The 22,195-nt window shown below is 54.2% G+C and overlaps 1 protein-coding gene across 1 annotated transcript; it reads left to right on the forward strand.

Annotated features, from left to right (window-relative positions):
• Positions 1–1,863: 1,863 nt before the first annotated feature.
• LHX2 (LIM homeobox 2) lies at positions 1,864–20,790 on the forward strand. Its single transcript, XM_008155272.3, has 5 exons — positions 1,864–2,512; positions 3,997–4,199; positions 5,073–5,476; positions 11,016–11,221; positions 20,469–20,790. Exons 1-5 carry the CDS (start codon positions 2,393–2,395, stop codon positions 20,754–20,756), a joined length of 1,221 nt encoding a protein of 406 aa, XP_008153494.1. The 5' UTR covers positions 1,864–2,392; the 3' UTR covers positions 20,757–20,790.
• The last annotated feature ends 1,405 nt before the right edge of the window (positions 20,791–22,195 follow it).

A 22,195-nucleotide genomic window follows, 5' to 3' on the forward strand; every position in this document is an offset into this window, starting at 1 on the left:
GAGTCACCTGAGCGTGCAATCGTACTGTAACGTGCAATTGTACTATGACCACTGTACAGATGCCTGCCTCTGCTTGGCAGGGGACACTTCTGCTTGGTGTGCACGTGTAGACCCTAGCCTCACCTTCCTGCTGGCCTTGTTTTTGCCCATGAAGATGAACATGTAAATTTGCACACGTGAACATGAGTGCATGTGCTTAGGCATTACAAGCACACATCTACTTCTGTCTAAAAGTTATGTATGATATGTGGAAAGTGTGATTTTGTGCTGCCTCTACTTTGTGCCCTTATGTAAGATAAACTGCATGGGTCCCCACTAGCCCCTTTCCTCCTCCTGGCAAGCAGGTCACTTCAGACTGACCCACCTCCAAAGCAGACCCAGGAGGTGGGACTCTGTAATTGACCTGTTCATTCGGTTTTTCTCTGCAGTCACTTTTTACTTTCTAAATCCAACTTCACCACACACCTGGGCATGGCCCTTGAGTCCCCAAGGATTTCTATGTTGAGCCTGAAGTCTGGGGGCTGGTGAGAGGAGCAGTTGGGATTACCCTTCCCCGGAAGGAACGGTTGTTCGTCTTTGGAGAAGTGGTGCGTGCAGCCAAGCAGTTGGATGGGCGCAGGTTAACAGCTGAGTCTATGGCATGATGCACCCAGTAGCTAGAGAATGGGTCTGTGGTCTTTAAGAACCTTGTTGATGCCTAACATATCTCAGAGTGGGAAAGTTTTTAATAGGAGATGGAGAGGGGGAAGGGGAACAATGAAAGAATTTGCTTAGTGCCTGCTATGTTCCAGGCATTTTTACATCCATGATCTCTTTTGTTCACCACACCCATGTGAAGGGGATGTCTCCCATGGGAAAGATCAGACCAGCTAAGGGAAGTCAAGTCATCTGTCTAAGGTTAAGTTTGTGCATACATTGCAGAACTTGGATTCAAACCCACGCCTTTCTTAGTTCCTAAAGTCTGGGGAGAGAGAGTGGGAAGAGCGAAAGGAAATCGGCCCTGGTTCACTAGGAGTGAGGATATGCTGGTTGGCCCTCCTCCCCGGGGAGTCGCAGCTCCCGGGGTCTCTCGCCTCTCTGTTCTGCTGGGTCCTCTGGAGGCCTGCGCAGCCTCCGGCAGTCCGCCGCGGCGCGGAGGCTGGCCCTCAGGCCGAGCTGGGCGGGAAGCAGCCCAAGGCTCAGGGAGCTCTACCCCAGGCCTGCCTTCCCGGGCCTCTCCAGCCGGTGCCCCAGGCGGCGGCTCCGCTCAGAGGGAAGACGGGAGTGAGACCTCTTCAAGCATCCTCTAGATGTGCCTTCTCAGGATAGAGACGGCAGGGAGAGAGGGTTTAATTTTCCTTCCCGAAGAAATCACAGGAAACTGTTCGTAGCTTAAAAACTCCAACAGCACTCCCCCCCCCCCCCCCCCCCCCCCGCTGCCCCCGCTCTACCTCCGCCCGCCCTCCCACTCCTCCCCTCCAGCCTCGCCCACCAGCTCCCACCATCTCGTGGCTGTTTTCCTCCTGCTGCTTCTCCCCTCCCTCTCGGGTCTCCCGCCTTCCCGGAGCACGCGCTGCCACAGCCCGGGGTGCGGGGCGGCCAATGGCGCGGCGGCAGGACGTGATGTCAGGCGCGGCTGTAGAAAAGGCGCGGACGCTTGGCTGGCGCGGACTGCAGAGCCGGGGCTGGGCTCGGCGCGCTCTTGGAGAGCTTTGCGCGCGGCTGGGCCTGTGGCCGGCGACTCCTCCTCCCACTCTGCTCCTCCTCCTTTTTCTCCTCCTCCTCTACCTCCTCCTTCCCCCCACCCTCCTTCTCCTCCACCTCCTCCTCCTCCTCTTCCTCCTCCTCTTCAATTCTCCGGGTAGCTCGGCTCGGCTCGCTGGCTTCGGAGAAACCCCTACTTTAGTCGCCCACCCAGCGTCTAAGCGGGTCGCCTTGGGCTGGGGACGCACCCCAGGGAGTGGAGAGGTCCTGGCAGCTGGGTCGCCGCGGGCACCTAGCTGCTCCCGGTGAGCCCCGACCGCAGCCGTCGCCGCCTCGGGCAGACTTTGCGCTCCTGCTTTGCGCCGGGGGCGCCGGAGCCTGGTCGGCAATGCCCGCGGCGTGAAAGCGCCCGCGGCGGGCGCCGACCTCTGCCCCGTCTCCCTCCTCCTTCCCCTCAGCCCCTTGCCCTTGTGACCCCGGCTTTGGCGCCGCCGCCCAGGCGCCCCGCGATGTAGCTGCCCCTGCACCTCGGCGGGAGGCGTCCTGGCCCTCGGGCTCCCGGCCTGGGGGCGCAGCCGAGCTCGGGCGGGGCCGGGGCCGCGGTGGCGATGCACCGGGCCCGTTAGCGCCGGGAGCGCCGGGCAGCTGAGGCGGGGGGCAAGCCCTCCCGCGGAGGAGCCGCGCCCCCGGCCCCGCCGGTCCCGCCGCGATGCTGTTCCACAGTTTGTCGGGCCCCGAGGTGCACGGGGTCATCGACGAGATGGACCGCAGGGCCAAGAGCGAGGCTCCCGCCATCAGCTCCGCCATCGACCGCGGCGACACGGAGACGGTAGGCGCGCGGCTGCGGATCGGGCCGAAAGCTGGGACGGGGCCTTGTGAGTCTGCGCCTCTGCTCCCCTAAGTTTGGGGGCACTTTGGGGAGCTTCCTTCGTGCCGCACGGGACTGGGCGCTGGGGATCCGCGGACAGGATACAAGGCCTGTAGCTCCCCGCTCGGGGGAAACCAGGCTGCTGGGGAGGAGAGGGAGAAAGGTTGAGACCGAAATTTTAGACCCAGAGGGTGGAAGAGAGCAGTTCTCCCCAAGTAAGAGCGAAGTCCTACCCGCGGCCCGAGATGGCTCTCTTCTCACTTGGCGGGGCCCTCCGGTCACCAGCCCCGAGCTCTCCTCCACCACTTGGCCCCGGCTGCTGGCGCCACCGAGAAGGGCGAAGCAACCGGCAACACCGGGGCTCCAGCCGGCTTGGGCCGATCCCGCTTCTTGGCAATCCGGCTTCCTCCCGAGCGCAATTTCAGGGAGTGAAGTCTTCTGGGCCACCGCGTTCTGTTGATCTTGACCTGGGCTTTCTGATCCATTGGACTTGGCCAGGCCAGGGCTCCTAGTTCAGGCTCCCGGGCCTGGCTCTGCAGGAGCCGAGTCCATTCGAATCTCCACACCTGACGATGCCAGCCCAGCCCCAAATAGTCAGTTCCTCGCCTCAGTCCTCCCTGGGGGCCAGATGAGCAGACGTTGCCCGAGTCGGGCCCAGAAGTGACCTTTAGAGGCAGAGGAGGTGGGAACACAGGAAGTTTCTCTGCACGGAAAGCAAGAGCAGCTGTGCCAGTGCCTCTGTCTTCCCAGCGAGATCTTCTTCCCCGGCTTAAACCATCTCAGCCTGTCAGTTTGCTTAGCCGACAATTTGGGATTGGGCCTGTCCTGCACTCAGAGACTTTGAGGGTGACTCTGCACCCCCCCCCCCCCGCCCCCCATCATCTCTCAGGATCCTGGGACTTGTGGCCTGCCCTAACCTAAACCTTTGGCTTAAGGATCCAGGGATCACTGGGGCTGGCTGCCAGGAACTCTCTGTGTCTCTGGAGAGGAGTCTGTGTGTAGGGCGACTTTTAATGGTCATCTTACCCCTTTCCCTGGGGGCCCAGCCAAGTGGCTTCTGTAAGGAACAGTTTTGGAGGGAGCTTTTGGAGGGCTTGACTGGGAGAGCCACCACTGCCTCAGCCCCCAAACATAGCCTGAGACTCTCTGGGAAAAGGGCGGAAGGTACAGAAAAGGGGTAACGTGGGGGGAGATCTACCCAGGCCAGCGACCAGGCCTGTGGCCTGCTTGGGCTGTGTAGGCGGACTTGGGTTCTGAACCTTCTGGATATGGGCATTTTGGGGTGGAGGAAGCACACTGCACACCCTTGGCATTGTTCTTGGAGTTTAGGGTTAGCCGGTTACGGTGGGAACTTTGGGTGCTGGTTTCCCCTCGGCGGCAGGCAGCGGCTGCTGGGTCCCAGGCTGACGCGGGTGCTGCGGTCTCCCACCTCCCTCCCTCCGCAGACCATGCCGTCCATCAGCAGTGACCGAGCTGCGCTGTGTGCCGGCTGTGGGGGCAAGATCTCCGACCGCTACTACCTGCTGGCGGTGGACAAACAGTGGCACATGCGCTGCCTCAAGTGCTGTGAGTGCAAGCTCAACCTGGAGTCAGAGCTCACCTGCTTCAGCAAGGATGGAAGCATCTACTGCAAGGAAGACTACTACAGGTTAGCCCCCCACCCCGGTCTTGTCTCCTTTCCCTCCAGCCCCAAGGGAGGGTTCTCTTCTCCAAGCCAGCACGCAGAATTGGGTGACAGCCTTTACACACAGTAATTTGGGGGGCACTCCTGGAAATGTCTGTGAAGTGTAGGGATCCAGAGAAAAGCAGAAGCTGCCCTTTCTGAGTTTAGACCATAATTAAGCTTGGGTTCGGGGGTCCTTGCACCCCTCTCCCTTTGAAGTTTTCTTGGGTCAACCAGAAGGAACAGAAACTAGCACCCCCTCCCCATCCCAACCCAGGCGGCCCGGGCTGGCATGGAACAAAGTTGGGGAGAGAGCTGGGGGATTGGATGGGGGCATTTCGGGATCTTTCTGGGAGATTGGGAGTCCCGGATTAAAGAACCAAAATCATCCCTAACAGGTACCAGGTTTCTTGTCTTTCCTCTCTGGGTTTAGGGTTAGAGTCTGTTTATATATATTCCTCTCCTCTTTCTCTCCCCGTCTCTGCGTTATTTTGCAAATTACAAAGGTCTGTAGGACTCCCAGGCGCTGGTGTGGAGGGCAGGGTTAGAGTTGGAGGAAGGGTAAGTGGGGGATCTCTCCCCCGACTCCCAAGCAAGGGGTTTCGTAGTGCTTGCTCGGGCTCTGGGTTAAGTAGAAGCCTTTGTAGGCTTGAAAGTGACTAAGGGGCACTGTGTTCCAGGGTAGCATCAGACGCAGGCCACAATGTATTCCCTCTTCCCCCATCCTCCAAGGTAAGACCCAGGCTTGCCCATCTTGAGGAGGGGATTTTCCCCATTGGCAGCAGCGGCACCTGGAGGAGGAATATGGGGGTACCCAACCGTGTGTCCCCACAGCCCCTCCCCTGATGGTCCCTACAGGCGGTTCTCAGTGCAGCGCTGCGCCCGCTGCCACCTGGGCATCTCGGCCTCGGAGATGGTGATGCGGGCTCGGGACTTGGTTTATCACCTCAACTGCTTCACGTGCACCACGTGCAACAAGATGCTGACCACGGGTGACCACTTCGGCATGAAGGACAGCCTGGTCTACTGCCGCTTGCACTTCGAGGCGCTGCTGCAGGGCGAGTACCCCGCGCACTTCAACCACGCTGACGTGGCGGCTGCGGCAGCTGCGGCCGCTGCGGCCAAGAGCGCGGGGCTGGGTGCCGCCGGGGCCAACCCGCTGGGTCTTCCCTACTACAACGGCGTGGGCACCGTGCAGAAGGGGCGGCCGAGAAAGCGCAAGAGCCCAGGCCCCGGGGCGGATCTGGCGGCCTACAACGCCGGTGAGTGCCAGGCGCGCGGAGCGTGCGTCCCCGTCCGGTTGGGGGTAAAGTGCGTGGCGTCCATCGCTCCCCTCCGCCCGAATGAATCTCGGTGTGCGGTGTACACGCATATATATATATATATATACACAGCACTCGGGGCACGCTGCCCCTTAACTCCCCAGGCCATAGCACCCTACGATCTGGCTGGCGGGATCTTAGCCTCGTATGCCCCTGGCTGGAGCAGGGCCACAGAGCGCTTTAGGGTCTTGCTGCCCAGGGTACAGAAATTTTTTTAGAGGCGACTTTTTGGTTTGGGCCTTACCCTCACCCTGCTGGGCAGAAAGTAAGTGCAGTGGTAGAGAAAGCAAGGTGGAGCCCACGCCAAACCGGCTCTGGGTTTGCGCGGCTGAGGGCGGGAGCTGGGGCGTTGAATGAACCAGGCAGCGCAGCCAGGGACCCAAGAGAAAAGACTGGCAGGGGTCTGGGGAACGGAGATCCGATTGCCCTGCAGCCTGTCCTGTAAAAAGGTCCCGAGGGCGGCAGGCCCGGGAACCTGGGCCCCGGAGCCCTGGGAGCCAGGGCGGGTCACTGTAATCCGCCGGAGCCTTCTGCTCAGCCAGGTCTCGGTTTTCCCTGGTCTCCTTCCTCTGAGTTCCGGGCGCCAGCGGGGCGCTGGGTTAAGAGCCTGGACCCTCTGGAGCCGGCGCCTGGGGAGGAGACCCGAGTAGGCCTGGCGGTGCTTCGGGGGTAGGGTGAGGGCTTGTTTCGCATTTCCGGCGTCTTTGAACCCCGCGCCGAGCGGGAGAGGCTCAGCCCCCTCGCGCACCCTTCCCCGGTCAGGACAGCCGCGGAGGGAGGTTCTGGGGCCCAGCAAATGGAACCGCCAACATCTGCCCGAAGTCTGCACGGGGCCGGGGAGGGTTTACGACTCCCCGGGCTTCCGAACTAGATAGAGTTTTACTTGCAATTATTTTCTTTCTTTCGTTTGCGACAGAATCGGATTCGGAGATTTTGTTTTCCTCCTCCTTTTCCCCTTAGTCTGTCGCACCAGTGGAAACAAAACAAAGCAAAACAAGCCGAGGACCCTGCGTAGAGGGCATCGGTGGGGGAAGGAGCCAGGGTTATTTCGATCTTTACACGTCTTGAGCTGGCTGGGGAGGAAAAGAAGGGGCGGGCGGGGTTCCCCTGTTCGCTCCAACGAAATTGGTTGCTGGAAGATCCCGGGGCGTGTGTGCCTCCGTGCCGAGCTGGAGGAAAGTGCAGCCCCTCGCCTGGCAGATGGCGAAGGGACCGCCATGGCCCGCCGCTGGATGATAGATTTGTTGAAGGCCCCACCAGAAATAACCGCTCTCCAAAACTCCCATCCCTCATCTCCAACCACCCTGAAAACAGACGAACCCGAGTCCGGACCAGGTCCCCCAAACAAAGCCGCGCCTATTTAGCTAGTGAGGTCGGCCTCTGCAGACGCCGGGCCACAGGGCGCTCGGAGGGCAGGGAGAGGCACTGCGTTTTCCCCACAGCACGCAGGTTCAGAACGGGCTTTGGATTTGAAAGGGAGAAGTTCAGAGGTTTTTTTGTGCGTGTGCTTTTTGCTGTTCAGCCACCTTCCCTGGTGAGGCCGCCCCAGCGAGCAGGAGAGAGGTGGCTGGAGACGAGTTTTAGGAGAGCTGGCACCTCTACAAGACATCCCCCACCCCTGCCATTTCTTTCTCTCCTTGGCTCCTCTCTCTCTTTTTCCTTCAGTCTCTCTCGGTCCTCCTTTCTCTCTCTCTCTCAGCGTGTGTCTCCCCGTTCCTCTGTTTCCCTCTCCGCTCTCCCCATGTGCACGTCCCTGGCCTAGCTCGGCCGGGGCTTCCCGGGCTGGCGCGCGCGCGCGGGCGCATCTCTAGTGGCCGTGCGGCCCGCTTCTTCGGGGCTCCCGGGACCAGGTTGGGAAAGAGGGCGCCTCCAGGGCCGCGCCGCCCCGCCAGGCCTGGCCAGGTTTGGCTGTGGTCTTCCTCCCTCCCTCCCGGGCACAGGCAGGCGGCAAATGGCAGTAGTGGGGGAGGGGGAGCACCGGGAAAGGGGCACAGCGGAGGTGCAACTGCGGGCGGTGTGTGTGCGGGGCAAGTGTCGGTGTCTGAGTGTTTCCGACCGTGAGGACGTGAGCTTGTTGGTGCGAGTGTCCGGCGCCCAGCCAGACCGCCCCCCCCCTGCAAAGCCCGCGGCTCTGGGGTGGGGGGACAGCGAGGTGGCGGAGCCGCAGCACCGAGTTAAAGCGCGGTGAGCGGCGGCCGAGTGGGAGGGGGCGCCGTCGGTGCGCGGGTCCCGCCGCCGAGGGAAGGGCCGCTGCAGCCGCGGGGCCGCAGGTCGGAAAGTCCTTCCGGGGCGGTGGCCACGGCGGCCCTCCTCGGGCTGTCCCTCCGGTCCAGAGAGCGCAGCCCCGGTCCCGGAGGTGGAACTGAAACCTCCCCCAACCGCGCGCGGGGCGGCGAGCGGGCGGGTGGAACGGGCAAGGTGGCCGCCGCCGGCGAGGGGCCCGGGCCGCGCGCTGGGCGCCGGGCTCGGAGCTCCACGGCCGCGGGGTCCCGCGTGGACCTGCCGGACGCCGGGCCGCCCCAGCCGGGCTCTGTGTGTGTGTGTGTGTGTGTGTGTGTGTGTGTGTACGCGCGCGCGCGCGCCTGGCGGCGTAATTACTGATTTGATTCCAATCCATTATTTAGACAATTGAACCTACAATCTCGTCTTTAGTAAAATGAGGCGAAGTCAGATTTGATTACAGGTTCAGTCCCAGCGACAAGAGCTCGAAACCCGATGGGTTAATAACAGATCACGAGTAAATTATTCATGATTTTACGAGCTCTTTAGCTCCATTGAATCGGCCTAATTGAGAGGAAAAAAAAAAATAAAAAAGAAGAGAGAAAGCCAGGTCCTCCCCTCCCCGCGGCCCCTTGCTCCTCCCCACCCGATCCTGGGGAATCTGGACTTGCCCCGGGCACGGGGGGCGGGCGCGAGGGGGTCTGGGGCACCCGCCAAATCTGGGCTTAGCTGCCGCTTCCCCCGCGGCCTTGCTTCCCCAGCACAGACCTGCGCCCCAGCTGCTGGCCGGCCTCGGCCTCCCTACCTCGGCGGCTCCCTTTCCCCTTCCCTCCTTTTCCCCTTTCGCACTCCCAGCCAGTACCAGCTTCAGAACAGGCCTCCCTGGTCTCCTTGGACCCAGGCTTCAGTTCAGTCGCCCGGACCCTCCACCACGCCTCTCCGGCCCCCCTCCCCCCATTTCTGGGCCTCACTGTCCCCTCAGGCTCTCTCTGTGTCTCTCCTAATTTCCTCCTGTCTTTGTAGCTGTCTCTCTCTGGTTCTCCACGTCGCCACTGCTTTCCTCGCTCTCTCTCCTCTTTCTTTCCTGGCCTTGTCCATCTTTCCCTTCCTACCCCCTCTCCTTTCTCTCTCTTCATCCTCTCAGTCTTTCTACCCTTATCTCTTTCTCTCCTTTCTCTGCCCTTTTTCCCTCCCCCCCCCCCCCCCCACACCCTGATGTAGGCCACTCTCGGGCCACGTCCCTTGGGTGCATGGGGCGCCAGGGTCCCCACGGAACTCATTAACAGCAGCGAGGCCCAGGCAGGAGCTGGGCGGAGGGACAGGCCCAGAGATCCCCTGTGGGAAGGCCTGCCCTCCCCCCACCCCCAGGAGCTGGGGACTGGGGGCAAGAAGAGGGTCGCTGTCCCCCAGAGGGGGCAGGGCAGTTTCCATGGATCCCGTTTGGAGTCATTTTCTGATCCCCTTTAAATCCTGGGACTCGTGTTCTTCACTCTGGGCACTGTTAGTGGGAGTACAGTCCGGATGGGGGATCTGGGTGCCTGGGTGCCTTGGGAAGGGACCCCTAAGGTTAGGAACAAGACCTGAATTTTGCCAATTCTCTCTGCAAGAGGCTACTCTCCCGGAGTACTTCTGAGGTAGTGTCTAGTGTCGTCAGATAAAATGCAAGGACGCCCGGTTAAATTTGAATTTGGGGTAAACAACAAATAAATTTTTAGTCTAAGTGTATCCCATGTAATGTTTGAATTTTAAGTAAACAACAAATACTTTTTTAGTGTAAGTGTATGTCACGCAGTATTTGGATTTTTAGTATAGCTAGGTCCCACGCAATATTGGAGACAGACTGATCCTAAAAAAATTGTTCATTGTTTATCTGAAATTCAAATTTAACTGGGCACAATGTTTGTTAAATCCGGTAGCTCTAATTGTGGGCATGTGATGGGGCACAAGATACATTCCCAGTTGTCCACTTTCAGGGGACGGAATTATTCTGTGAAGCTTCCCCCAAAGTAAGACCTTATGTGTGTAATAACTCCGGATGTGATGAGGGGATCTTGGAGAGGATCCTGCGTGTCTCAATCGGCCGCCAGGTTGCCAAGCAACTTCCTGAGGCTTGAGGTTTCCACCCGGTCCCTTACCCCCAGTGCCTTCCAGGCATTGGGAGCCAGGCCCCAGCTGGGCCCCTTCTGGATGGGGAAGGGCTCCCCAAAGAGTCATGCTTCATCTTTGCCTGCCTTTGTGCTGTAGTGGAAAGAAAAGGCGAGGACTACAGTGGTGGATCTGGGCTCAGCCGTGACCAGTGGTACACATGGCGTCATTTCCCTTAGCATTCGTTTTCTCATCTGTAAAATGGGGTGAATAGCAACAGCCACCCATGGAGCAGTAGTGAAGGTCTGTGATGTTCATAAAGCCAACGGCATACCCCCTAGGTGTCCACTACATGTTAATTTCTTCCCCCAGCTTCCTTCCCTTTCCCGTGAGAACTCTGCCACTCCGTGAGATTTCCGAAGATCACGTACCTTCCCTGCCTCATTACCCCACTTGTAAAACTGGCAACAACTGCCTCACGGGGCAGCGGTGAGGCTTAAACTATAAAATACAATAGCTGACCTCCAGCCCAGTGCCCGCAGCCCAGGAGTCCGCACAGCACTTTTGATAAGGGCCCAATGAAAGCAGGTGGAGAGATGTCAGTTAGCAACTTCCAGACACCTGCCCCAGACACTGTTGGGGAGACCGGGGATAATCCCCCCTTAGGAAGTGCAGGGGGGACAAGAAGACCCTGGGCCCCAGAGTCCCTTTGATGCTGGGTCTTCGTCAAGTGACTTTCCCTTCTGAACCTCAGTTTTAATGTCAGTAAAAAAGGCGAAAAGACTGCCTGGCTCATAGGGTTTTGAGGATTCAATGGAATGTGCCTAGGAAGCCCTTACATCCTCTGGAGTTCTGGAGTTGAATACGTCATCAACAGGTTATAATAGTAGCGGTTATTATTCATATTATTATTATTATTATTACTACTGTAACACAGTGGCTCCAAATGGGGTCTGGATTCTCCTAGAGCTGGTTTTGAATCAGCATTTCCTAGCTGAGTGACCGTGGGCAGGCCACTCTGCCCGGCCTCACATTCCCCTATAAATCTATGAAATGGGGGTAAGATCTCTGTCTCAGTGTGGTCCCGAGGCTGGAAACATTTGGTGTCGGGTGGGGCGGGTGTGGGAGGAGCGAGTCAGGAGGTTCACCTGCCGCCTCTGCGTGCCCTCCGTAGCGCTAAGCTGCAACGAGAACGACGCAGAGCACCTGGACCGGGACCAGCCCTACCCAAGCAGCCAGAAGACAAAGCGCATGCGCACCTCCTTCAAGCACCACCAGCTTCGGACCATGAAGTCTTACTTTGCCATTAACCACAACCCCGACGCCAAGGACTTGAAGCAGCTCGCCCAAAAGACTGGCCTCACCAAGCGGGTCCTCCAGGTCAGCTGGGGACTGGGGTGGGGGTGGGGGCATCTGCCGCTGCCGCTGCCGAGACCTGGGGCAGAACCACGCAGCGGGCCATGGGCCTTGGGAGAACCTGCTCCCTAAGTCTGCCTTTCGTGTTTTGTTTACCTTCCTCCGTTCTCTTTCTCCATCTCTTCAGTTGGTCTCTATTCGTATTTCACTCTTTTTTTTTTCTAACTTGACATCTCTCTCCTTCAATGTTTGTCTCTCAATTTTTTCTGTTTTTTTTTTTGTGTGTGTGTTTTTTGTGTGTGTGTGTGTGTGTGTGTGTGTGTGTGTATCCCTCCTCGGTCCTCTTTGTCTCCACACTCAGTCTCTTTTCTTTCTTGTAAACAATTCATATTTGCTATTTATTACTCAAGTGACACTCATATATGTTTATATTGTAGAGGGTTCAAACATTTCAGATAAATCTAGAACTCTCCCCCACCCCCATCCCAGGAGGCCCATCCAAGGCAACTGCTATTAGCCGTTAATTCCTTCTGCTTCTTGCTCCTCTCTCTCTCTCTCTAGTTTCTCTCTTTCGGTGTCTCTCTAGATTTTTCTTCTGTCTCTTTGTTGTTTCTAAGACTCTCCCAGAAGCAAGGCTTGGTGAGGAAGGTGGATGTGGGCAGATGCCCTGGGCAGGCCAGGGGGCCTCTCCTGGGTCTGCCCACGGGGAGCTGGAGGAAGTCCAGGGGCAAACTCTGAAACTCCGCGGAATGGCACTTGCCTAGGAGGGTGCTTTCTTTTCTTTTTTATTGAGTTTATTGGGGTGACATTGGCTAATTATATAGGTTTCAGGTGTACAATTCTATAATATGAGGGTGCTTTCTTGATAGAGAGGATCCAGAGCCTTCACCAGACTTTCCAAGGGTCTGTCTGTCCATCATCCCAAAGATGTTAAAAACTCCAGTTTGGAAGTTCAGGCTCCTGTGTGACTCAGAGTGGTGACACCACTTCTGAACCCTTCAGCTCCTCCTTTTACTTACTGGGCAAGTCACTGAATTCCCCTGGACCTCAGTTTCCTCGTATGTGAAACCCACACAAAAAATGATCTACACGGCAGGCTGATTGGAAGAGCTATTGAGATGATGTCTACCACAGGGGCTGACCCTTAACTGCCCAGTGGATAGTGGCTGAGAAGAACATTAACTGGGTTAATCAACTGACTGATATTAACAGTATGAAGGATTGTTCTGGTCACTGGACTTCAGTGTCCCCACTCACACAATAAGGTGGGAGCATAAGGCCCTTTATTAAAAATTTTTTAAAATATATTTTATTGATTTTTTACAGAGAGGAAGGGAGAGGGATAGAGAGCTAGAAACATCGATGAGAGAGAGACATCGACCAGCTGCCTCCCGCACCCCCCCCCCCCCACCGGGGATGTGCCCGCAACCAATGTACATGCCCTTGACCGGAATCGAACCTGGGACCCTTCAGTCCACAGACTGACGCTCTATCCACTGAGCCAAACCGGTTTCGGCAGCATAAGGCCCTTTATAGCAAGTCTAACCGATGTATTCCTCAGAACGTGTGGTTGTAAAGAGAGCAGTGCACACTTTGGGATATGAAAATTGACAGATGAAGTGATCCTGTCTCCCACGGCGGGGAGGGGGTGGGCGGTGCTGGGATTAGAGTCCAGGCCAATCTGATCCGTCCTCTAACCCCAGGTCGTCAGGGATTGAGGGGCGAGGCAGGGGGAGGCGACACACCGAGGGAATGAGGGTGGTGGTGATGGACAAGGAGGGCTGCGCAGCCGCCCTAAGTTTTCCTTCGAATTTGTCAGGAGGGAAGAAGGAAAACTAAAGCCTTTTGGGGGTGATGGCGGCAATTTGGGGATGAGACTGGGTCGTGGGTGAGGATCTGCAGTTCTCGGGCGAGCCGGGAGTCTGGGGCAACTTTGTCTCTGCGGCTGGGCGACGTAGGGAGGGAGGTGACGGCTGGCCAATGGGGTGCTGATGCGCCTCTCTGGGCCCGCCTGCTGCCACCCCCACCCCTGCGCTTTCCTGGCAGGCCTTGCCCTTTCCGTTTGGGTCCGTTTTTTGCCTGAGGGTCTCTCTGGCCAGGGCTTAAGACGGGCAGGATGTTGCTGCCCCCGTCCGAGACCCGGACCCCTCCCTTCTGTTTCCCTTGGGCTTGACCTTCTTGGGGTTAGATCAAGGGACCTTCCTTGGCGCCTCTTCCCGTTTTCTCGGCCTGGACGAATTTGGACTGAGGCTCCTCTGCCTTTTCTCTGGTTAGTAGGGTACTTTGTTCCTCCCCCTCTTTAGATGGCTGTTTTGTGAGTCAACCCCTGGGAGCAGGCTGGGAAAGGAGCAGGGACTTGGAATCAGGCAGAGCTGGGTTCAGGAAGACCTGGCTTTGGTTCCGCTCCTCCACTCACTGGCTGTGTGTCTTGGACAAATCAGTTACCCTCTCTGAGCCGTAGCTTTCTCATCTGTAAAATGGGCACCCTTACAGCACATGCCTCTGTGACCCGGATGATATGAAACAGAGTCAGTGCCCATTGCTGAGTCTGAGTCTGCAACCAGCAGGAACCAGTGTGTGCTGGCCTCGGTGAGGCAGGAGGCTTGGTTATGTGGTTTAGGAGCAAATTGGATTTTCAGCATGGTTCTCTCTCATTCTTTCATCTGACCGAATGTCTCTTAGCACCAGGCCCTGGGGATACAGAGGCGAATGAACCACAGTCCTGCTCCTGAAGAAAATCACCCATGAGGTGTAGAGACAGACCCACAGTCAGTTTATCAAAATGTGGTTAGTTGTGGGGGTTGTCCTGTGGGAGACCAGGGGAGGCACCCCCTATCCTATGTGAGAGGAATGGTTCGCCTGAGGGACCTGGTGAATGCTTGCCCTAACCCCACCCCCTTCCCCTCAAATCCTGAGCCAGGGCCCCCCTCACATCTGCATGCCACCTCTACCATGGGGACTCAGAACTAGCTGAGGGGAAAAAACGCTAATAGGTATTGTGTGTCTACTAATCAATACATGTTTATGTGCTCTATTGTCTGTCAGGAACGCTGAAAGGCCTGTGAAATACACTTGCCTATTGAATCCTTACTGTCAGGATCATGATCCCTCCTCCCCCACTGTTCAGATGAGAACATTGAGGCCCAAATGATTTCCACTTGCCCCAAATCCTCTAACAGCACAACTGTTCACGATTAATGCAGTCGTTTGCAAAGCATTATCTTTCCAGCCACTCATCTATCTTACCTTAATGTTTTCCTGCCCATTTTATAGATGAGAAGCTTAAGGCCTAGCGAGAAGAAGTGAGGTTGCAGGAGCCAGGTATTGGCAGGGTGGAACTCTCGCCCAGGTGGCCTGACTGCGGATGAGGCAGCTGGTGGTGTGGCTTTGGTTCAAATCCTTTCTGACTTACCAGCAGTATTATGTGGGTGCTTGAACTTCTCCTCCCTGAGCCTTATCTGTGAAATGGAGGTGATAATAGTTGGCACCTGAGGATTGAGGCAGTGGGTGGGAAGGCTCCAGCATGGTGCCTGCTGGTACAAAGTAGATGCCTGTGAAATGGTTCCTCATCACTTGACTACACCAGCTGGATGGTACTAGGTCTTGGGTGCCCCCTGCAGGTTGTGGTTCACCTCAACCCTTCAGAGAGTGCATGGCAGGGACAGGTTGAGGTTGAAGCTGTGTTCCCAATGGTGAGCGATGTGTGTGTGTGTGTGTGTGTGTGTGTGTGTGTGTGTGTGTGTGTGTTTCCAGCCTGTTATTGCATCTGTAATGCATAAGCATCACCAACATGGTAGTCCTGGGATGCACTATCTCTGCAGAAATTTGGAGTTGCCTGGTGTGAGGTCTAGACTCAGCTCTCCATTTACTCTGAGTGATTCTGAGCAAGTGACTTAACCTCTCTGGCCTCAGAGGCCTCAGCTATAAAATGGAGTAATAATAGTACTTCAATAGGTGGTTACAAGGAGTAAATGAGATAAAGTGTAATTTATAGGATGTATATTAGGGACTCTGCACCTAATTTCATATACATTGGCATATCAGGTTTCAGTCTACCAACCTCTTCTGCGTACATTTAAAAAAAATATTTATCTTCATTTTGAAGATGAGGAAATGAAGTTCAGAGAGGCTAGGCCTCACAGCTAGTAAGTGATGAAGCCAGGGTCTGACTCCATAGCTCTTTCCAGTGTAGCACAGTGCAAGGACTGTGATCCCTACACCTGGCTCCAGCTGCAGAATGCAGCAGCAGGCTAGATGAGGGAGAGGGAAGGAGGGGGTCGGAGACACCACGTCTTGGTAAGAAAGCAGGAATCCTGTGCATAAAAAGGAAGCCATAAGTGCCTAAAAAGTGCTCAAGTTTGTGATCTTTAGCAGCATGACCACAATAATTCTGACTTTCCATCAGTGGGCAAGGTGATTGGGAGACAGAATGGCCCCTTGGACAGAGGTCCATTAAGAAATTAAGCTTTGCAAATGCTTGGAGACCATTCCTCAGCACATTGATACCTCTCTGAGGGAGGGCCACACAGGCTGAATGGTAAGATGCCCTGAGCTTGGGGATGGTGAGCTGGTTGATTTGGATGGGTGAAGGTCTCCTTAGGTGTGCCTTTGAAAGAAAATACATATTCACCACGACCGTTTAAAAACATCCTTGGGATGAGGAGTTAGTCATCATTAATCTGTGTGAGAACTCGAGGTGAGAACGCTAGCTCTCCTCTGTTCACTTGCTTATTCAACAAATACACTGGCCTCCTGCCATGTTCTGGGTAGGCGGGAGGCACCCGGAGTCAGCGGTGACCCAGAGAGTGAGCACACACTGCAGAGGGCAGACGGGTGCAACAAGGTATAGACATCATTAAAATGGCGGTAAGATTAATCTCTATATTTTTCTCTACATGTGGTATATCTAATAATAAAAATATTTTTAAATGATTTTGGGGACCAAATAAGTTTGGAAAATACTAAAGGTTAACTGTGTCTCTGTGTTGGAGATCAGAGCACATTAGCATTAGTACAGGCACTGAGAAATCTTGGAGAGATTCAACTTGGTCTAACCTAACATTTTCCAGATTTATGTGGCCACAGAACCCTTGTTTAACTCTTGACTGAAATGAAATAGAAGAAGTTCTTGGAAGGAAAAACACAGGGCTGCAATGAGAGCGTGTAATGCAGGGAACTGACTGGGTAAAGGAGGTGAGGTTTAAACTAGGGCCAGTCAGTTCATTTCTTCGGCCTCAGCTTCCCCACCTGTACAATGAGGAGAGGAAGCATTGTTTTGCCTGTCTTTTGCACAGGGCTGTGGGGAGAGTCCATTCTAGTCACAGAGGGTTGAACAAGCTGGATGGAGTTTCATCAGTAACTTGGCTTGAAACTCTCATTTTAGAAGAGAGGAGAGCAAAGCTCAGAGAGGTAGAGTGACTCATCCAAGACCCCACGGCAAAGACGTTGTAGTCCTGGCTGGAACCAAGGGTTCATGATATCCAGCCTACTGCTTATTATTTTTCTTTCCTTAAAGCCTTTAAAAAATTTTATAAAATAATAGAACCACCATATGGATAGATTAGAAAAATAGGAGAAAATTACCCATATAAGAGCATGGAAAATCGGTAATCAGGTTTGCAGTTTACAGGTGAAGTAGTGGCTAAAGGCATGAGCCCAGCCTGCCCCAATTCACATCTCAGCTCCACCTCTTTGGTTGGGCTCTGCCTCAGTTTCCTCATCTGGCAACAATATTAGTACCTACTTTAAAAGGCATTATTATTATGAGTAAATATGTGCAAAATGCTTAGAACTTCGCTTAGACAATGCCTGACACTTAGTAAGTGACTAATGTTCATCAATATTATTTTTGTTATGAAGTTTTGATACATAATTTTTTAATTCTTTTTCCCCTCACATAACGTTTGTCATAAGACATTTCCTCTTCGACTGGGTGGAGTGGCTGTGTCATGACTTCCACTTGCCCCAGCTGGTGGGACACTTGGGATGCAGCCATTAGTTTGATGCTATTAAAAAAAAAAATGCCACAGTGGCCATGTTTGGGTGTGAAGCTTTTACCTTTTTTCTGGTTTTCTCAGAGACCCAGGAGGGAATTCTTGGGGGCAAAGTAGGTTTCTGACTGGCCCTCCTGTCTCACTGAGGAAAGAGTGCTGGGGAAAGGGATTTGTGAGGCAAAACACAGCCTGCAGGGACAGTTGGTGCCTGAGGAGGGGCACAGAGCAGGGTGGGCTTCCGCATCCGCTCAGGACTTACTGGGGATGCCCTGTGCACCAGGCTAGGCATTGCCCACAAATGAGGAGAGAGGGCTGTCGGTTTCAGGAAATAGGTGGTAGAGCAGATCATCTCTTTCCTTGCTGCAGCTGCCCTGGAACCCCAGCCTGTTAGAACCCAAGGGCCCGTAGCGATCTAACCCTCTTGTTGTTCAGGTGGGGAAACTGAGTTGGCCAAAGGTAAGGGACTCACCCAAGGTCAGTCACTTAGCTGGTCAGTAGCAGAACCAGAACTAGAAGCTACATCCAGCTCTCTTTCCACTGCACCACAGTTGCTTTCTTCATTCATTCATTCATTCATTCATTCGCTCGCTTGCTGGCTCACTCAGGAAGAGGAGGTAAGGAAAGCATGGATTTTTTTATGGCAGAGAGTTCTGGATTCCTGGATTCCAATCTCAGGTTGGCCTCTGTGTGACCTTGGGCAAGTGACTTCACCTCTTTGAGCCTCACTGGCTTTCAATCTATAAAATGGAGAATAATGATAGTAGTGTTCCCTACCTGGCTTATCATGGAGATCACCTGTGACTGTGCATGTTGGAGGCGTGATGCCTGGCACATAGTAAGAGGTCCATAAATGTGTTGTTATTACTATTAACCAATGCATATTACTGATTCTTAAGCTTTGCCAGTCCCTGTGCCATGACGTGAAGATGACTCAGACATGGTCCCTGTCCCAGCAGTCACCCAGGAGGGGACTTTTTGAAATATTTGGGAAAGAATTCTGGTGAAGCTCCGCTTAAGGTGGAAAGCAAACCCAACACAATCCCCACAGCAGCTCCCTTTCAGCTGAGTTGTTGATTATCACCCAGTGGATTCCCAGTGCCTCAGATCCAGTTCGGCTGGCGGAGAAGGCACTGTGGAGGAGGGTGTCATTGTTTACAACCACTGTTAGGGGCAACAGCAGAGAAACAGCCCACAGCTACACAGCCCCAGCCCTTCCCGGGGGCTTGGAGCCCTGGACCCCTGAGCCACTTGCCACCCCAGGGCTCCTCGTTCTGGCTGCTGCTTGGACAGACAGACACACTGGCCAGGACAGTGGCAAAAGTTGGCACCAAGACTCCAGCCTTCCTCATCTGCCTGCTACAAGACTGGGGAAGTCACCTCCTCTCTCTGAGGGCCTCTGGGGCTTTCTCCATCAGCCATTCCCCAGACCAGCCAGAAGCGGAGTCTCACCCTGCAGATTTCTGGAGGCCGGGCAGGGAGGGACCTCCCCGCCTCTAGGAGAGCATGTGGAGGTGTTTTAGAAGCACTGGACGTGTGTGCAAGCCTCCAAGAGGTGATGGGCTCGTTCTGGGCGAAAGGCCAGGGAAAATGTGCTTTCTTCCTGGGAAGACCCAGTGTGCTGGGGGGAGAGCTTTGTTTCCTGACTTCACAGGGCCCGCGTCTCCCTCCTTACTCCAGGATTCCGGCGGCTGTGCTTTTAATTGAGCCCAAATTGTATTAGGCCACCAAAAAGGCGGGTGTGAAGCCACAGGCTCCTGAAGCTGGGGTGGTCCCCAGGGGAGGGTGGGGCCAGGCGTCCGCCCTTCCCACCCATCTGAGACACTGGGAAGACAGGCAGATGCAGGCACATCTGGAAATTCGCAACTGGACACCCGAGAATCTACAGAATCCCCTTCCAAGGCCCTGTGTTTTATGGGGAGGCTTCTGGCGGGCGATTTCCTCACGCAAAGGGAAGCGAGGGGGCCCTGCCTTTTGGGCTTCTTTCTTTGGAGACACAGCCCCCCAAGCCTATCCCCACCCCCACAATGGCCTAGATTTCCTAGGCCTTTGAGGAACCCTGGTTACAGCCAGATCTCTGTGCAGTTAGACGGGTGGGCATATTTGGGGTGAGCGGCGAAGCCGGGGGGCGGGGGGGCTGTGTAGATGAATTTCTGTGCTGGTCTTCATGACTGTGTACAGGCTCCTGTACAAAGGTGTGTGTGTGGATGGGGGCATGTGTCTGCCACTCAGGAAAAAGTGAAAGTAAGCCCGTATTCTGTCCCTTTGGTACTCTTTTCATACCAAGCTCGGTTCCAACTGTGCAGCCCACCCCGCCTCCCTCATGAATGGGCCTGGGATGAGGCGGGTTGGGAATGGGAATCTGCGGGTCACAGCCTCCCTCGCCTTGCCCTGCTCTCGGCAGCTGTTCCCCTCTGCCCGCCCTGCCCTGAGCCCTGAAACCCGGGGTCCAGGGAATCGGCGGCTTCTCCAGCCAGTGGTGGTGGGGAGTAGATGAGTGTCCTTTTCTTCCGCTTAGTAATTCTTTGTTGATTGATTCCTGTGATCTTTACACCATTCTCGTATTTCCCAGACTTAGTGATCCTGAAACATGTTAAAAATTGTGCCAACAGGAACTCGTGGGATCTATTGTGTGCTTAAAGGTGACTGCTGAAAAAACAAACACAAAAACCACACGAATCTCTCAACCATTGTGAGAAACCGTCAAGATTTGATTTGAACGAATCTTCCAGAACAGCACTGTCTAAAAGAAATACAACATGACCACCTATGTAATTTCACATTTAAAAATTTCTAGTAGCCACATTAAAAAAAAACTGGTAAAATTAACTTTAAGGATATGTTTTGTTGAGCCCAGCAGATCCAAAATATTATCATTTCAACGTGTAACCATTATAAAAATTATCATCGAGATAGTTTACTTTTTTCACATTAAATCTTTAACAGTTTGTATATTTTCACCTACAGACTAGCCACCTTTGGGCTAGTCTGATGTCACATGCTCAGTAGCCATATGTGGCTAGTGGCTACCATAGTGGAGAGAGTGGCTCAGCTCTGGAACCTTCTCACAGAAAGGAAAACCCAGCAATAGCCAATGAGAGAAAAGGACATTTTTATTTTATTAAGAACAGACTGTGACCAGCCCGACTCTTTATTCTCCCCTCCACAAAACACCGATGGGTGATTAGGGTCTCTGAGTTAGGCCGTCCGGGGAGTGCCCTGCTCTTCTCTCCTGCCTGGCCGCCTGCCCCTAACCAGCCCTTCCCTCTCGCCCCACACAGGTCTGGTTTCAGAACGCCAGGGCCAAGTTCAGGCGCAACCTCTTACGGCAGGAAAACACGGGCGTGGACAAGTCCACCGAGGCGGCGCTGCAGACGGGGACGCCGTCAGGGCCAGCCTCGGAGCTCTCCAACGCCTCGCTCAGCCCCTCCAGCACGCCCACCACCCTCACAGACTTGACGAGCCCCACCCTGCCAACTGTGACGTCCGTCTTAACTTCTGTGCCTGGCAACCTGGAGGGCCACGAGCCTCACAGCCCCTCACAAACGACTCTTACCAACCTTTTCTAATGACTCGCGCCCCATCCCCCCCCCTCCCCACCTTGGCCCCACAATTTCTTTAAAAAAGAAATTATCTTTAGTTGAATTCCAAGTGTATTTTAAAAATAGAGGCTTTGAGCAACTAACTAACCACATTTTAGGATCTCGCCCGGAAACAGAGGAAGACAATAACTGCGCGTCCGGCTAACGCAGCGGTGTGGACTGAGGAATTACTTGGAAGATCTATCTGCAACACAACATTTGTGTCATTGTACAGTTTTGTGGACTGAGCGAGGAAGAACAACAAATAATTTAAGTTGGCTAGAGCTTCTGTATTTTCAAAGACTGCCACGTGCCTTAGGAATACTGTTTTATCTCCATACTTCGGACGACCTGTTCATTTTTCTCTCCCTCTTTTTCTCTCTGTATATTTATGACCAGAGCAAAAATGTAAAAAAAAAAAAAAAAAAAAAAAAAAGTTTGTTACTTTGAATAGTCCTAAAAAGAAAAAAGGAAAAAAAAAAAAAAAAAAAAAGGAAAAAATCAAACCCCCTCCAAACGGTCGCTTTGTTGTTTTAGAATTTTAAGGTGGAAGTCTGTTCGAATATCAGAATTTGTAAAATCTAACCAGTAATAAAACCACTTATTGAAACTAGTTGGTGCCGCTGCTATTTAGTGGGGTGTGAAATTCACATGACTTAAGAGTCTTACTGAGCCCTGTAAGACGGTTTGGCTCAGTGGATAGAGTGTCAGCCTGCGGACTGAAGGGTCCCAGGTTCGATTCCGGTCAAGGGCACATGCCCAGGTTGCAGGCTAGATCCCCAATAGGGGGCATGCAGGAGGCAGCCAATCAATGATTCGCTCTCATCCTTGACATTTCTATCTCTCCCTTCCTCTCTGAAAGCAATAAAATATTTTTTTAAAAAAAGTCTTATTGAAGCCTAGAGATAAATTCCAGCTTCTCCCTATTTATGCTATTTATAATACTTTATAGACACTCATTTGTAACATTCATGGGGCTGTTGAGACCCAGAGATGAAGTTGGTACAGTCCCTGCCCTCAAGGACTTTAGAGTGGAGGCAGAGGCAGACATGAGATCATCTTAACACAGCGTGATATGGGCTAAGTGAAGGGTATGTAAACAAAAATTCCTCCCTCCCTCCCTCCCTCCCTCTCTCCCTCCCTCCCTTTCATCCTTCCTTCCTTCCTTCCCTCCCTTAACATTAAATAAACACCCTCTGCTGGTTACTTGCCCTATAGAGGTCAGAGGTTGTCACACCTGCCTTTTCTGCTCTTCTCTGGGCTGGTGACAGGCAATGAGGGAAGCTTTTCCCTCCGAGGAGTGAACACTGTCACCCCAGGGCAGCTTAAACCCAGTTTTATTTCTTTTTGAAAAAATATATTTTTATTGATTTCAGAGAGGAAAGGAGAGGGAGAGAGAGAGAGAGAAACATCAATGGTGAGAGAGA

Source organism: Eptesicus fuscus, chromosome 15 (assembly GCF_027574615.1).
Source record: "Eptesicus fuscus isolate TK198812 chromosome 15, DD_ASM_mEF_20220401, whole genome shotgun sequence".
Taxonomy (NCBI): Eukaryota; Metazoa; Chordata; class Mammalia; order Chiroptera; family Vespertilionidae; genus Eptesicus; species Eptesicus fuscus.